General features: G+C 30.6%; 5 protein-coding genes across 7 annotated transcripts; 2 read left to right on the top strand and 3 right to left on the bottom strand.

Annotated features, from left to right (window-relative positions):
* The first annotated feature begins 68 nt into the window (after positions 1-68).
* On the top strand, positions 69-2,648 carry Flo1 (flotillin-1). 3 transcript variants are annotated; one of them, XM_047058322.2, is made up of 6 exons: positions 69-287; positions 396-565; positions 629-1,598; positions 1,677-1,895; positions 1,973-2,037; positions 2,267-2,648. In XM_047058322.2, the coding sequence occupies exons 1-6, from the start codon at positions 174-176 to the stop codon at positions 2,334-2,336; spliced, it is 1,608 nt and encodes a 535-aa protein (XP_046914278.2). In that variant the 5' UTR covers positions 69-173; the 3' UTR covers positions 2,337-2,648. The 3 variants fall into 3 exon arrangements, with proteins under 3 accessions (XP_046914278.2, XP_075585352.1, XP_075585353.1); XM_075729237.1 differs by having other exon boundaries at positions 1,677-1,899; XM_075729238.1 differs by having other exon boundaries at positions 69-565.
* Positions 2,648-3,275, bottom strand: LOC124495016 (uncharacterized). The gene is made up of 2 exons (XM_047058325.2): positions 2,948-3,275; positions 2,648-2,879 (listed from the first exon to the last, which is right to left on the bottom strand). Coding segments are annotated over exons 1-2 (234 nt in total). The 5' UTR covers positions 2,950-3,275.
* Positions 3,276-3,485: 210 nt separating this feature from the next.
* LOC124495013 (uncharacterized) lies at positions 3,486-6,089 on the top strand. The gene is made up of 4 exons (XM_047058319.2): positions 3,486-3,836; positions 3,898-4,638; positions 4,694-5,068; positions 5,127-6,089. The coding sequence occupies exons 1-4, from the start codon at positions 3,800-3,802 to the stop codon at positions 5,927-5,929; spliced, it is 1,956 nt and encodes a 651-aa protein (XP_046914275.2). The 5' UTR covers positions 3,486-3,799; the 3' UTR covers positions 5,930-6,089.
* On the bottom strand, positions 6,066-10,552 carry LOC124495012 (ATP-binding cassette sub-family D member 2). Its single transcript, XM_047058317.2, has 5 exons — positions 10,466-10,552; positions 7,455-10,340; positions 7,135-7,398; positions 6,692-7,068; positions 6,066-6,618 (listed from the first exon to the last, which is right to left on the bottom strand). Exons 2-5 carry the CDS (start codon positions 9,006-9,008, stop codon positions 6,207-6,209), a joined length of 2,607 nt encoding a protein of 868 aa, XP_046914273.2. The 5' UTR covers positions 9,009-10,340; positions 10,466-10,552; the 3' UTR covers positions 6,066-6,206.
* A 986-nt stretch (positions 10,553-11,538) lies between these two features.
* Positions 11,539-12,252, bottom strand: LOC124494501 (histone H3). The gene has a single exon (XM_047057678.2). It carries the CDS (start codon positions 12,127-12,129, stop codon positions 11,626-11,628), a length of 504 nt encoding a protein of 167 aa, XP_046913634.2. The 5' UTR covers positions 12,130-12,252; the 3' UTR covers positions 11,539-11,625.
* Between the last annotated feature and the right edge of the window lie 275 nt (positions 12,253-12,527).

Genomic DNA, 12,527 nt, shown 5'->3' with positions numbered 1-12,527 from the left:
CACTGATGACGACAGGCAGCGGCGGGTGAACCATTTCTATTTGCCCGCGTTTTATACGATAAATGTTCAGTATTTTATATTTGGACATGATATCATTCGAATTGCTGGGGATTCAAACGAATTATTATTGCCAATATTTATTTTGACAGCTCTATACCGTTAGGCCATTTCGTATGTGTGTGTGTGTGTTTGTGTATGTGAGTGCATGCAATTCATATGTGTTTCATAACAAAACACACAATCATTCACCGCTCCCATCACAGAAAAACCCATGGTCAGAAAAAATGGTATACTCCATTTATTGTTGCTGTATTTATTTGAAATATAAACACATTTTCATCAAATTTTTATTCAAATGATGTGTTTATCCGAATGTCCATTTTTTATAATTGTAGCATAATATTGACAACATTGAATCATTCGATCTGATAATGGCCAAAAAATCTGGTTTTGTTACCTGTGGTCCAAATGAAGCATTAATCGTATCGGGATGTTGTCATCGTCGTCCATTGATGATTCCAGGTGGTCGTGTATTTGTTTGGCCTGGTATACAAAAAGTTCAAAGGTTTATTTTTTTATATAAACATAAACATTGGTTTCCTTTTAATCGAAACTTTTCTAAATATAGAATTTCATTGAATACAATGACATTGGTGATTGAAAGTCCTCGTGTTTATACACAACAAGGTGTATCGATTTCCGTTACAGGTATTGCTCAGGTTAAAATTCAAGGACAAAATGCCGATATGTTACGATCAGCGTGTGAACAATTTCTTGGCAAATCCGATGAAGAAATTATGATTGTTGCACGTGAAACACTTGAAGGCCATCAACGTGCTATAATGGCTTCAATGACTGTGGAAGAAATCTATAAGAATCGGAAAAAATTCTCAAAAAAAGTATTTGAAGTAGCTTCTACCGATCTAGTCGATATGGGTTTATTAGTGGTATCGTATACGATCAAAGACATCAATGATGATGAAGGATATCTAAAGGCATTAGGTCAGGCACGAACAGCAGAAGTAAAACGTGATGCAAGAATTGGTGAAGCACAAGCACAACGAGATGCAACAATCAAAGAAGCATTAGCTAATGAAGAAAAACAAACAGCAGAATTGGCTAATAAAACGGAAATAGCTAAAGCACAAAGAGATTTTGAATTAAAAAAAGCTAGTTATGATGCAGAAATTTATACGAAAAAAGCAGATGCTGAATTAGCCACAGCATTACAAACGGCCATCATACAGCAAAGAATAATGGAAGAAAAAATGCAGGTAAAAATTATTGAAAAAACACAAGACATTGAAATACAAAAAGAAGAAATTGAACGTAAAAGAAAAGAATTAGAAGCAACAATAATGAAAGCTGCCGATGCTGAACGTTATAGGCTGGAAAAATTAGCTGAAGCAAATAAAGAACGTATAATAAGAGAAACGGAAGCTGAAGCAAAAGCAATCGAATTAAGAGGTGATGCTGAAGCACATGTAATTGATGCTAAAGCAAAAGTTGATGCCGAAATTCTTGCACAAAAAGCTGATGCATATAGAAATTATGAAAATGCTGCCAAAATTGAAATGATTCTCAATACACTGCCAAGGGTATGTGTTAAAATGATGATGATTTATCCGAATTCAGTTCACTGAATTTTTTGTTGTTATTTTTTTTTTTGATCTTAGGTTGCCGCTGAAATAGCCGGACCATTAGCTGAATGTAATAGAATTGTTATGGTATCAAATAGTGATGAAATTGGTGCCGGAAAAATAACCTGTGAAGTATTGGAAATTATAACAAAAATCCATTCAAGTATTGCTACAATGATACAAACATCATCAACTTCAGCAGCTAGTGCTGCTGCTGCTGTTGTTCAACAATCATCAACAAGTACGGCGACGACTGTAGGTATTGAGAAAATGAAATTCTCTTTTGTTTTTCTTATATTCATTCTAATTCTGATGTAAAATTCATTACCAAGGAACATGGAAGTCAGCAACATTTCCAAAGCCGAGCTGAAACATCCACATCATCAATATCATCAAAGTATAGACCATTATTTTAAAATCTTCTTCATTTTTCTGTCTATGGATTGTTGTTTTACTATTTTATATTATTTATTATGTTTTGAATATGTTCTCTTTTTCCTTTTTATGATGTTTGATTTTTTCGCTCTTTTTCCAAGTTTTTTTGTTTGTCTATCTATCTTTCTCAAATACAAAAACCAAAATCAAATTTCCTTTTCTCATTTCGTCTGTGTCATATTTATATATAGATATTATTTTCATCCATTTACAAGCCGACCATCATCACCAGGACTACGATTTCCAACAAGACCACCATAATAATAATCAACGATGGACCCGATCATTAGACTGGAGAATTAACCATTGTAACTAGCCAATCATACATGTATCCATTTATATTATATTTATTTCAACAAACATCAATCAGTAATCATCATTTTTATTTCATTTTTCTAATATTCTTAAATTTTAAAACTACAAAATAACAACAACAACAACAACGACATGAAAACACACAAAACACACTAATTAATTTTTCTGTGCAATCAAAATCATTTTTTTTTTGCATTTCGATTCCAAAAGTAATTTTCAATTTTGATTGAATTTTGGAATAAAAAAAAATTTTTTTTTCATTTCTTTCCACGAACATTTTTACTCATATTCTGTGCACCAGACATCATTTCACGGCTAGTATCTTCCAATTGATTCAATTTTTCACCACGTTCCATTATTTCTTTCATATTCTGTTCCATTGTTGTTTTTACTTCATCCACCTGACCGAATAGATTTTGCATACCAGCTGGACGTTGATATGTTGATTTTGGTTGATTGGCATTTGAATTTGATTGATTATTATTATTCCTTATGAAAATTTTCGTAAGAGAAAAAAAAATCAATTGATTTGAAATTGATAATGATGAACAACTTACATTTTTGTTTATTTATTTGGAATGTTTTAGTTGTTTCGAACGAACCAATAAAATGTCCTTTTTTTTAGAAATAGAATGTGACTGGTGATGTTACAATATTCAGAATATATAAGAATTCAATAAGTCAATCTTGTGCTGCGCATGAATAATATCTCATATAGGAATATTCTACCATGGACAATTCTATATGATCAATCAATTTGATAATTTTGTTGTTTATTGTAGTAATGTGTTCAACACATAACAGAGTCAAATTAATTTGTGTTAAACACGTGAAAACAGATATGAAAAAAAAAATTTAATAAAAAAAATTGACAGAATTGTATAAAAATTAAGAATTTTTCAAAATTTTCAAAAATAAAATTCTGCAAAATATTTTTATAAAAGAAAATTGCCAGAAATTCGAGTGTCGCTACTATCGATTGTAAAGCACTTGTCAATTCATTTATCATTGTGGCTATGCTACTACCACATGTAGGTGTGTAAACTGACATCAAGATATACTGTGTTGTTGATTGGTTCTATTTTGTGTATTTCCATTTTTTCAATATTATACGCTTTCGAATGGAGCGCTTTTTTTAAGCCAATATTTTACAATACATACACACACACACACACACGCATACAAAATATTTGAATTCAGCTATCATCAAATCCAAGGATATTTTGTGTTTTCTATTTCATTTTGAAATTTATCATTCGATTTTTTAAATAATCAGAATATATATTAAATATAATCTTCATTCTTGTTATCATAGAATTTTCTTTCCATATTTTGATCACTATATTTCATCTAGAATTAGATTTATCACCTTTTTTTTATCATCATTAATAATAATAGCTATACTGCTAATGGATCATACAAAATTACAGCCAGGCCAAACTCCTGGTAAGTCATATATGTTTGTTGTATTGATGTTTACAATTTCGATTTTATTCTAATTTCAAAGTTTCAGGAACAGTTTCGGCAACACCAACGTCTATTCAAGCAGCGAGGCCACGTTTTAATTTAAATAATTTCATATTAGTTCCTGCTGCTAGTGCAAATATATTGACTAATAATGGACAAATGTCCAATCTGATTGCTACCAATCATAATACGATTGTTAATAAAGGAAAGATCATGATTCTGACAACAGCACCCACTTTAACAGCTGCAGGAAATTCTACTGGAACGGCTAATGGTGCTACTAATGCAGCTCAAATATTAGCGGCTTCACATCCCGGACAATCGGTTCAATTACGTCCGAGTATGGTACTGGCTACAAATGCAAATTCAAGTGCAGCAGCGGCAATCGCAACCCCTGGAACATTGGTTACGCCAAATATATCCACATTTGGCAATACAACAACAGCTACGAGTATAATTGCTAATATTAAAATGAATCCTGTATCCAATCAGCCAATAAGTAATCAAATTCATCAGATCGCTACTGTACCTGCAGCTACAGCTTCAGCGTCAAATGCCATAACAATACCTGCAACAGTAATGACCACTAATCACAGCGGCAGTAACATCAAACAACAACAACCACAAACCGTGCAAATGTTAACGCCGATTGTGACACCAGCTAATTTATCCAATAATAATTCTTTTAATCGTGCCCATCCACATCATCAACATTTGAATTTTGTCTCACAAAATTTAACACATCGACATCAATTACCAGCATCTTCAACTAATAATCATGGTAATTATCCTGTTTGTAATTTAATCATTAATTCAATGAATACATTTATCGACAGGTAAAACAAAAAACAATCCAATTCAACAGGCAACAAATTCAATATCGACCACGCCGGTCATTTTGAATACTAATAATTTATTTGTCACCACACCCACCATGGATGGCCAACAAAATCAACAGACTAAATCAAAGCCGATGGTTAATTTGAATTTAATTCCAAGCAATTTTAATTTTAATCCATCAAAAGTTGCTATTGTTGGTAATCAACCAATGGATGTCGATTGCATACTTGATAATGATAAAGATGACGATGCCGAACTAAAATCGATTGAAGAGAATCAGAATGGAAAAAGGAAAAAAAAGAATCGCCATGATAAATTATTTGCAGATGAAACACTGGATAGATTATCGCCAGAATTATGGCCCGAATCAGGTAAGCCCTTTTTTCATTTAAATTTAATTCGATTTTTAACTCCGGTTTCCATATTTAGTTTCAGGTGTAGTTAAATTTTTGGCCACTACATCACCATATTCAAGTGAAGATGATGAATTATCGAATGATTCACCACAAAAAAATTGTAAAAAATTCGACAAGAATAATTCTAATGGAACTCGGAATCCAACATTAATAAATCTATCGACTATTGTGAAAAATGAAATCCTCGATGACGATGATGATTATGATGACGATGATGATGAAGATGATGATGATTCATCATTTAATAATTTCGGCGATAATCTACGTTGTAATAAACATAACTATAATTATTCAAACGGTAATAATCAATCGGACTCACGTAAGATGGTCAAGTCCTTTGCCATCACTGCTTATGGTTTAGAAACGGCAAATGAAAATGAAGATGGTGATGATAGTGATTCTCGTGCTACAAGTCCAACAGAGAGTATTGTGACCAATTCGACAAATAATAAAGCTAATACAAAATCATCAAATAACCAAAACAATAATAATAATAATAGACCAGAATGGCAAAAAGGATTCGATGAAGAAGAACTATCAATGCTTTATGGTTATGGTTCTTTAACAGCATCGGCATTATTGGATAAAGTTAAAGAGATACAAAATCTAGCTTATCAATTAGGATTAGAAGAAGAAAGTGAAATAGCTCGTGCACGTTATCTAAATATTCTAAATGAACATGGCCCAAATGATGATAGTTTGCCAAATCTAACAATCGATTCGGAAATCGATGATATTTTCATGTCAACAACAACAACAACAACATCAACATCATCTACAAATCAAAAACAATCGATAAATTCGATGGCTTCATGAATTTTCTTAATTTTTTTTTTTGATTTAATCATTCTTTTTTGTCTGTTTGTTTGTTTGTTGTTTTGTGTTATATTATTGTCATTGGTTAGCATCAATACACACATACACATTTAAAAAATATATATAGTTACGGATATTGATATTGATATTATTATTCGCATTTATTATTGTCTTATCATGTTTTCTTAATTCATATCTTAATTCATTAATAAATTGATTAAAAAAAAAATTCAAATTTATTTTAATTTAAACAAATATTGCCAATTGATGACTACTACTACCTATTATTTGACATATTTGATTTGTTCAAATCATCATTACTATTGTTATGTTTATGGTTATTATGATGATGATCAGAAACAAGAACAACATCAACGGATTCACCTGATAGTGGACAAAGTTCTTGTAAACGAGATTGTTTTTGTACAACATTAGATAATGATGATCGTTCCAATGATTCTTTTTCTTCATGCAATGATAAACGATAATCATTATTTTGATCGAATGATTGTAAATGCCAACCACCTTGACCATCAAATTGTAATAAATGTGTATGAAATTTCCATAATGATGGACGATGTGTTATTGTAATCAATGTAATGCCCAATTGTTTTGCTGTTTCATACATTTGTGCTTCAACATCTATAGATACGGCCGATGTACATTCATCTAGTAGTGCAAATTTTGGCCTAAATTGTTTTAAATAAAAAAAATGATTGAATTGAATTGTATGATTATTATAATAATCAATAATAACAATACCGATGATAGAATAATCGTCCCATTCCCATTCGTTGTTTTTCTCCACCGCTTAATATATCTTTCCAATCGCCTTTAGCATTCCAGCCACCTTCTCTAGTTACGATATATCGAAGATGAACTTGATCAAGTATTGATTCAAGATCTTCATCACGAATTCCTTTATTATTCATTATTTTTATCGTATCCGGATATATTAACTGTTCACGTAATGTTCCCAATGACATGTATGGTCTTTGTGGAATGTAAAACATTTCTCTTGATTGTGGCCGTTCTAAACGGCCACTAAATACTGGCCATAAACCGGCCATTATTCGAAAAAGTGAACTTTTTCCACAACCATTAGGACCAGTGATTAACAGATGCATTTGGGCAGTTATCTATTTCACATTTGGATTTGATGAAAATTCAATATAAACTTTTTATTTTGGATTGAATAAACTTACCTTTATGGTTAAACTAGGAACAACAATATCACAATTTGGAGTAATAATTGGAACATTAATCAATTCTATATAATCATGTACGATAATCACTTCACCACGGATTAATGGCGATCCAGATTTATCATACATAATCATAGCTTTTTCATTTGTCATCGAAATTGATTTATTTGCATGTGAATCACGTTTAAAATGACCACGACCAACCTCTTCAAAAACGGTAAACATTTTGGCCACACGATTTGTATAGCCAACTAATTCGGTTAACTATGAATAGATGAAAAAAAACCCGTAAAATTTATCCCTCATAATAAACAGTTTACCTCTTTATATGATGATAATAAACGTTCCATTGCATCTGAACCGGAGATCAAAATATTCTTGGCTGTCATCATATATTCGGTTCGATTGGAAATATCTTCACTTTGATCATTATGTTGTTTATTACGTTTATTATCGATTGCCTTTATACCGGTAAGCATAATTGGCGTAGCAATCACAACCATACCGGTGGCTGACCAAAGATATTTCATTAAAAGTTGTTCCAACATAACATACCATAATCGTTTATGAAAAATAAGATTCATCTGTCTTGTTAATGAACGATAAGCACGATCCAATACAGTACGTTCAACATGGCCACCACGATAAAATGCAATCTCTTCGGCATTAGAAATAATACGAGAATGAATAAATCGAAGATAACCTTTTCTTTGTGCTTCTTCCGATACAAGTTTTCCGAATTGTGGTGAACAACGCCGTAATATTAGATGTGTACAGAATACAATAGATGTACCCATTATTGGTCCATGCATACCATTGGAACCCATTTGTCGTCCCATACGAAATAATGTTAATAAAACAACAGCCACATCTAACAATGGTTTAGTAACATGTGAATACATATGTGCACAATGTTGAGCAAATACAGTAATATCATCAGTTAATGAATGATCAGCATTCTCTAATCGGCCATCCAGGTTAGAAACAGCATAATAGGTTTCATTATTAAAATATAATCCACATGCATAGCTAACTAAACGTGAACGAAATGCTAATGCCAATTTGGATTCTAAATAACGTATCAATGAATTTAAAAATGTTGCTGGTACCGATATAAGTAGCCATTTGGTCATCGATGCTGTAAATTGTTGTAGATCACGTTTAACAATATGTTTAACTACACGTCCCTCTAGATTTGCAACATAAATGGATAAAAATGTTCTTGAAATCAAAGATGTTGTATGCATAATTAAAATGATCACTTCAAATGATGCAATTTTCGGTATCATAATACGTATCAATTTAATTAATTGTATGACGAAATCAACATTGATACCGGTTAGATGACGAATTTCAATCATTAATTGTACAAAAAGTTTTTCCAATTTATTCATTATTTTACTTGTACGTTGTGGACCAAAATTTAGAAAACGTTCTTGGCTTGATTCGCCCGGTTTTATTGGTGATACCAGCCGTACAAGATGATCATTATGATGATGATGATGATGATGATTATTTGGAAATTTTTTCTTATCAACATCAACATCATCAACATCATCATCATCCGATGAGGATGAAAGAATTTCAATCGATGTAGCCGATGTATCGATCGAAATTGATTGATCAATTTTTCCATTATTATGAATAAATGATTTTGTTGTTGTTCGATGTTTATCATCATCATTATTATTATTATTATTATTGTTGTTGTTGTTGTAGTAGTTTGAATTTGTCAGATAATTTCCAATTAATGGATATGAAATTTTCGCTGCATATAAAATGACCAATGCACCGGATATAGTACGAGTAATGTGTGGATATGGAACACCAATACGATCGGATAAATCACGAAGTTTTGACATTACAGTAGTCATTTTGTCTGTATTATTTTGAATTTTTTTAACCAAAAAAACAAACAACCAAACAAACAAACAATAATGAAAAAAAAGGTTTCAATTTCACTATTTGATGATGATCAACAACAGCAACAATTTTTCTTTGTAATGTTGTTGTTGTTGTTGTTGTTTGGGTTTATTTATGACGCTTTGATGACAGAACAAGAAACAGAAACAGAAACAGCAAATGAAAAAAGAGAAAACACTTTCATTAAGAAACCCCCTTTTCAACTTGATGATGATCAATGTTATCATATGATTTGATCAATAAACAATAAAATGGCGATGACGACGAGAAACATATCACGAAACCAAAAAAAAAGAATTAAGAATAAATTATAAACACAAAAATATAAACAACAACAACGACAACAACAACAAATTAAGAATGTGTGTGTGTGAAAGAATGTTCATTCGAAACGAAATTTTTATATTGACAAAAAAAAAATTTTTTTTCTTAGAAAGAGAAAAAATATATAATTAAGATAAACGATAAACGTACACACACACACACAAAGAAACGATTTTCGAGTACAAATTGAAATTGAATAAATTTAAATTAATGATGACCACCACCATCACCAGCAAAATTAATGGCCAATATATGAATGACGATGATGATGACGAAAAATCGACAAAAAAAATTTTTTTTTTTCAATTTTCAATTCATAGTCATTGGATGTTGATGTTTGTTGAGAAATTTTCAACGAAATGATGAAACAAAAAAAAATGGGGAAAAATTTTTAACCAATCTGAAAGCAACACACACAAACAGACACACGAATCTTCATTAAATTTTTCGATTATCTTACAATGTATAAATTATATATATACGTGGTTTATTAGTATTTTTCCGGTATTTTTCTTTTGAAATTTCAAGTTTTTTTTTGTAGAATTTTGTGAAAACATTCATCATCATCAACAACAAGAACAACCACAACAGAAAATAAAATGACACATACATACAAATGAAATGATAAGATTCACGTACACCCAAAAATTAAAAAAAAAGCCACACACATACATGCAACACATCAGTTTTTAAATTTTTTTTTTCTTCTCAAATAATAATCATGAATGTATGAATTTAGGATGGAGATTGTCTGTTTCTCTCTCTCTCTCTCTCTATTATTCTAACACGAACACGTTCACACTTTTTGTTGGCTTGTGGTATGCCATGATTGACCATTGATCATCATCATCATCATTATTATTGTTTTTGATGATGATGATGATGATTTTGAAGACCGAAAAAGAGCCAGAAGGCACAAAAGAAAACTAAATTTAGTCCATGTATATTCGACTGTTTCTCTGTGAATTAAAAAAAAGAAAAAAGAAAGAAAATTCTCTTTATATACGCCAAATAGATGCATATACAAAACTGAAAATGTGCAAGTTTCTCCTTTTGTTGTTGTTGTTGTTGTTGCCATATATACCCGAATATATTATAATGGGCAAACACTTTACTTCACTTTTACGTTCATATTTGGACAATGGATTTTTGTTGCTGTTGTTGTTGTTGTTGTTATTGTTGTCCCGTTTTTTTTTTTTTTTTTGAAATTTGTAAGTTTTTCTTTTTCGGTCAACCTTTTCTCTCTTACTTTTGACTATACTTGTTTACAAATAAAAAAGTGGAAACAATTCAAAGATGATGATGACGATGATGATGATGATGATGACGGAGAGAAAATGACAAAAGAGAGCCGACCAACTTGTTTTTTGTTTTGTTTTTTTTTTTTTTTTTTTGTGAAAAAAACCAAAAAAAAGAACGTTTTTTTTCTGGTTATCTAAAAAAAATTTTTTTCCCAAAAAATACAATGATCATGATGATTGAGGTAATGGTCCAATGAACGAGCAATAATAATGACCGATATTATATACGATGTTTTGTCATCATACGAAACTTGAAATACGAATAATTTTTGTTTCCAAAATTGTTGTTAGAGTGTGTACTGCAGGTGTAAACAGGTTTGAACATCTTGATATCCATACACACACACACACACACACACACACAGACAATGGTTATGGTTGATTGAATGGAATGATATGATCTGTTTTATTTTTTCATTAAAATTTTAATATATCAAGATAAGACACAATCATCATCATCATTGTCACAGGTGGTTTATATGATTCGATCGAAAAAAAAACTGGTGATAATCAATTCCAAATCATCTTAATGCAGAAACATGTAATGTCATTAGCCATTGATGAAGATGAAGACAAAGAGGTAGAAAAATATTTCTATTGAAACGAGCAATATTGCTGTAGTTGTATCTGGGATTTTTCTTTTTTTTTTTTATACCACCGCTTCATCATCATTTCATTCATTAGTGGATAATGAAAAATTCCAATTCTTATTTTTTTATCGATAATCGATTCATGATCATTTTAGTGGTTGCAAATAATGGCAAAAAAAAAAGAAATTATCAACTATCAATGATAAATGGAAAAAAAATCCAAAATACCTGTTACCTCGGTAACAATCAAATTGATGAGCAGTGGGAAAAATAATTTTTTTTCTTTATTTTCAAAATAATTTTCAAAACAATGAAAGGGCGTAATAACACGTAATTTACGAAAAAAAAATTCTCTATTTCAATCGATCTCCACGGATTCGAAGAGCAAGGCGCATATCTTTTGTCATTATTGTTACACGATTAGCATGATGGGCCAAAAGATTTGTATCTTCAAATAAACCTGTTAGATAACTTTCTGATGCTTCATGTAATGCCATAATGGCTGATTCTTGCATACGATAATTATGATTAGCATACATTCTCTTTGTTATATTATGTACTAGTCGTTGAAAGGACATTTTCGGTATCAATAATTGTCCAAATTGTTGATATTGACGTATTTCACGTAGAGCAACGGTACCTGGTCGATAACGTTTTCGTTTTAGTATCGATGATGATGCTTTTGATGAAATTGATTGCTTATCATTTTGGTTTTTCACTTTTACATATTTTTTACATGTTTTATTTGACGATTTAATTTTCTTTTTATTTTTTCTCGATTTATTTCGCGATATTTCAACGTTAATAGTGAAATGAATATTTTCAGATTTTTTCGGACTTTGTTTTATTCGAGGCATTATTTCATTTCAAGTTTGATTTGTTGATCGATCGTTTTTTTTTAAGTTTGTTTGTTATGCAGAAACACCCAACACCACTTGTTACACAGCAAAAAAAAAGTAAATGGAAACAGACTGCAATTTTTGATTTGATTTGACAATATATATTTTTTGCTATATAAAATCCATTTAACGTATCCTGTATGCTCATATATGTAAATTGATGATGTCATTGATATAATCGTTCATATAGTCCATAATCAATTTTGTGATAAGATTTACAGTTATCCTTATCCTTATATCATATAATAAGTTTAAACTGGTTATATACATGAAAATAAGATTTTCATTTTTTTCGTATAATATTTCTCCAGGGTATTTAGAGGGTTAGAATATTTTACATTTACATTTATTTATTA

The sequence above is a fragment of the Dermatophagoides farinae genome, chromosome 3 (assembly GCF_024713945.1).
Source record: "Dermatophagoides farinae isolate YC_2012a chromosome 3, ASM2471394v1, whole genome shotgun sequence".
NCBI lineage: Eukaryota > Metazoa > Arthropoda > Arachnida > Sarcoptiformes > Pyroglyphidae > Dermatophagoides > Dermatophagoides farinae.
Note: the sequence above shows the minus strand (reverse complement) of the source record. Positions and strands in the feature narration are given on the sequence as shown.

Bases quoted from the DNA above. Each gene is read 5' to 3' on its own strand.
- LOC124495013 (XM_047058319.2), top strand. From the start codon at position 3,800: ATGGATCATACAAAATTACAGCCAGGCCAAACTCCTG. The intron at 4,639-4,693 runs GTAATTATCCTG...ATTTATCGACAG, and splicing joins ATCTTCAACTAATAATCATG to GTAAAACAAAAAACAATCCA. The intron at 5,069-5,126 runs GTAAGCCCTTTT...TTCCATATTTAG, and splicing joins AGAATTATGGCCCGAATCAG to TTTCAGGTGTAGTTAAATTT.
- Flo1 (XM_047058322.2), top strand. From the start codon at position 174: ATGTGTGTGTGTGTGTTTGTGTATGTGAGTGCATGCAATTCATATGTG. The intron at 1,599-1,676 runs GTATGTGTTAAA...TTTTGATCTTAG, and splicing joins TTCTCAATACACTGCCAAGG to GTTGCCGCTGAAATAGCCGG. The intron at 2,038-2,266 runs GTATAGACCATT...ATTTATATATAG, and splicing joins ACATCATCAATATCATCAAA to ATATTATTTTCATCCATTTA.
- LOC124495012 (XM_047058317.2), bottom strand. From the start codon at position 9,008: ATGACTACTGTAATGTCAAAACTTCGTGATTTATCCGATCGTATTGGT. The intron at 7,399-7,454 runs GTAAACTGTTTA...ATCTATTCATAG, and splicing joins TATTATCATCATATAAAGAG to TTAACCGAATTAGTTGGCTA. The intron at 6,619-6,691 runs GTATTGTTATTA...AAAACAATTTAG, and splicing joins GGACGATTATTCTATCATCG to GCCAAAATTTGCACTACTAG.
- LOC124494501 (XM_047057678.2), bottom strand. From the start codon at position 12,129: ATGCCTCGAATAAAACAAAGTCCGAAAAAATCTGAAAATATTCATTTC.